This window comes from Laetiporus sulphureus (assembly GCF_001632365.1).
Source record: "Laetiporus sulphureus 93-53 unplaced genomic scaffold LAESUscaffold_305, whole genome shotgun sequence".
Classification (NCBI taxonomy): Eukaryota; Fungi; Basidiomycota; class Agaricomycetes; order Polyporales; family Laetiporaceae; genus Laetiporus; species Laetiporus sulphureus.
The window spans coordinates 1-1,819 of NW_024468813.1; the positions used below are offsets into that span (position 1 = coordinate 1).

At 45.6% G+C, this 1,819-nt stretch overlaps 1 protein-coding gene across 1 annotated transcript; it reads right to left on the minus strand.

Annotated features, from left to right (window-relative positions):
- Positions 1–557: 557 nt before the first annotated feature.
- On the minus strand, positions 558–797 carry LAESUDRAFT_634275 (uncharacterized protein; the record flags this gene model as incomplete). The annotated part of the gene is made up of 2 exons (XM_040903435.1): positions 558–641; positions 681–797. Coding segments are annotated over 2 exons (201 nt in total), but the record flags the coding sequence as incomplete, so codon positions are not given.
- Between the last annotated feature and the right edge of the window lie 1,022 nt (positions 798–1,819).

Genomic DNA, 1,819 nt, shown 5'->3' on the forward strand with positions numbered 1-1,819 from the left:
CAGGAGGTGAATGCATGGGCAAAGGTGACCTTCTGCAGTGTGCACTTTACGCCCAATAAGATTCTCCTCGCTTTCTTTCATAACTCACCAGTTAGCCTCATCAAGGATGTGCTGTGAGCCTTTGAGGGACTACTGAGCATAGAGCTGTGTGCCCCATCTCCTGCACTGCAGGGAGGTGAGAGGCCATCTACACTGCAAGGTTTACATCCTCTCACGATGGGGTATTCATTCCCTCCTGCTCACATCACAGATACTGCTGAATCAGCCAGATGGAGCTCACCATGATCATGCTTGCACTCGTGTTCTTCTCCATTCACACCACAATGAAATGCATGACTATCTGTCTACACAGCATCATGAAGTCTCCGCAGTTCCTGCATCAGCTGCTGGATGAGCAGAATCGGATACAATTAACAAACTACAGGCAGCCGTTAACAGAAAAGACGAGAAAGTCAAGCATCCTATTGTGCAATGTTGGGACATTAGTGAAAAGGCCAATGGTACATCCACGACTGAAGCATTTTATGGTCGTGCTTGCGCTTGATTTGACCGCCAGGTTCACCAGGCCAACTGATGTCCTGATTACGCAGCTTGAGATAGAACACCTTCCCAGTTTTCCCCGCCCAATCGAAGTTGACCACCTTGATCTTCACAGTATTGATTTTCTCTCTCTCTCTGACTAGCTTGCCCTTGGCATCAACTTGCAGCATGATGTTAATGGGCCATAGATCACCGTGCATGAATTTGTTATCGTTCAATATCTTCAATAGATGTTGCAACGCATTCTGAATGGCCTGCCTGTCTTTCAGATTGATTTTCTTGTCTGTTATGATGGCATTCTTGTGCAAAAAGTCATGCAAGGTGGTTCAAGCCGGTAATTGAAGATAGTTCATAACGTACGCACATGGAGCTCCTTCATAGTGTGCATAACTGTAAAGGGTTGGTGCAAGGTCGTGTTTTGTCAGCAGATGGTGCACTTTGTCACCATAGGGTTCATTGACCAACTTCACGAGTACCGATAATGCAGACTGTTTCGATGAAGACAGTGAGGCAGCAAATAGAAGTCGATTGTCCTTCTGACCAGAAATGTTTTCCATAAAGGTGAGGCTGCCTTGCGTGCCTTTGCCTTTATATAATGTGCATGATGTATAAATACGAGGAGTGGATGCAGAGAATGAGATAGGTGAGTGTGACTTTGCCTCTTCCAATGATGACTTTGCCTCGTCCAGCAGGCTATAAGGCAGTATCAGAAATGGCCACAAATGGAAGGCATCGTGGGTGTTACACACTTCTTTAATGCAAATATGCCTTGGGATAGCGCATACAACAAAGTTGCAACCTTCTGCTGCCGTACATTTGTGTCATCATCCAGCATGAAAATTCCATCACTCAGTGGTTCCATGATTGACCTTCGTCCATCATGGAAACCGCCCGCGATGAACAGCAGAGTTCCTGTCAGTTAATCATTAGATGTCCACGCATGAATGCATACTGACGTTCATGACACATACCAAGCACACACACCAGAAACGTTGGTGCACCCTGTTCTAGAAATGCCTTCATGGACGCTTCTTCATTCGCACGCAACTTCTTGACTGCAAGGTCATAATCGCGCGTTATCTGCATATAGACATCGCCACCTCCTTCACCCATCTTCCATTTGTCCTCACGCAGGCAAATTACTATGAGAGTTTCCCACAACAATGCACGATCCACCTTGCCATGATGGGAATCTACCTTCACTTTCATCAAATGTTCAGATTTCCACTGATCCATATCCAGAAATAGTAGAAAGAAACAGTTATTGAATTCCTCTGAG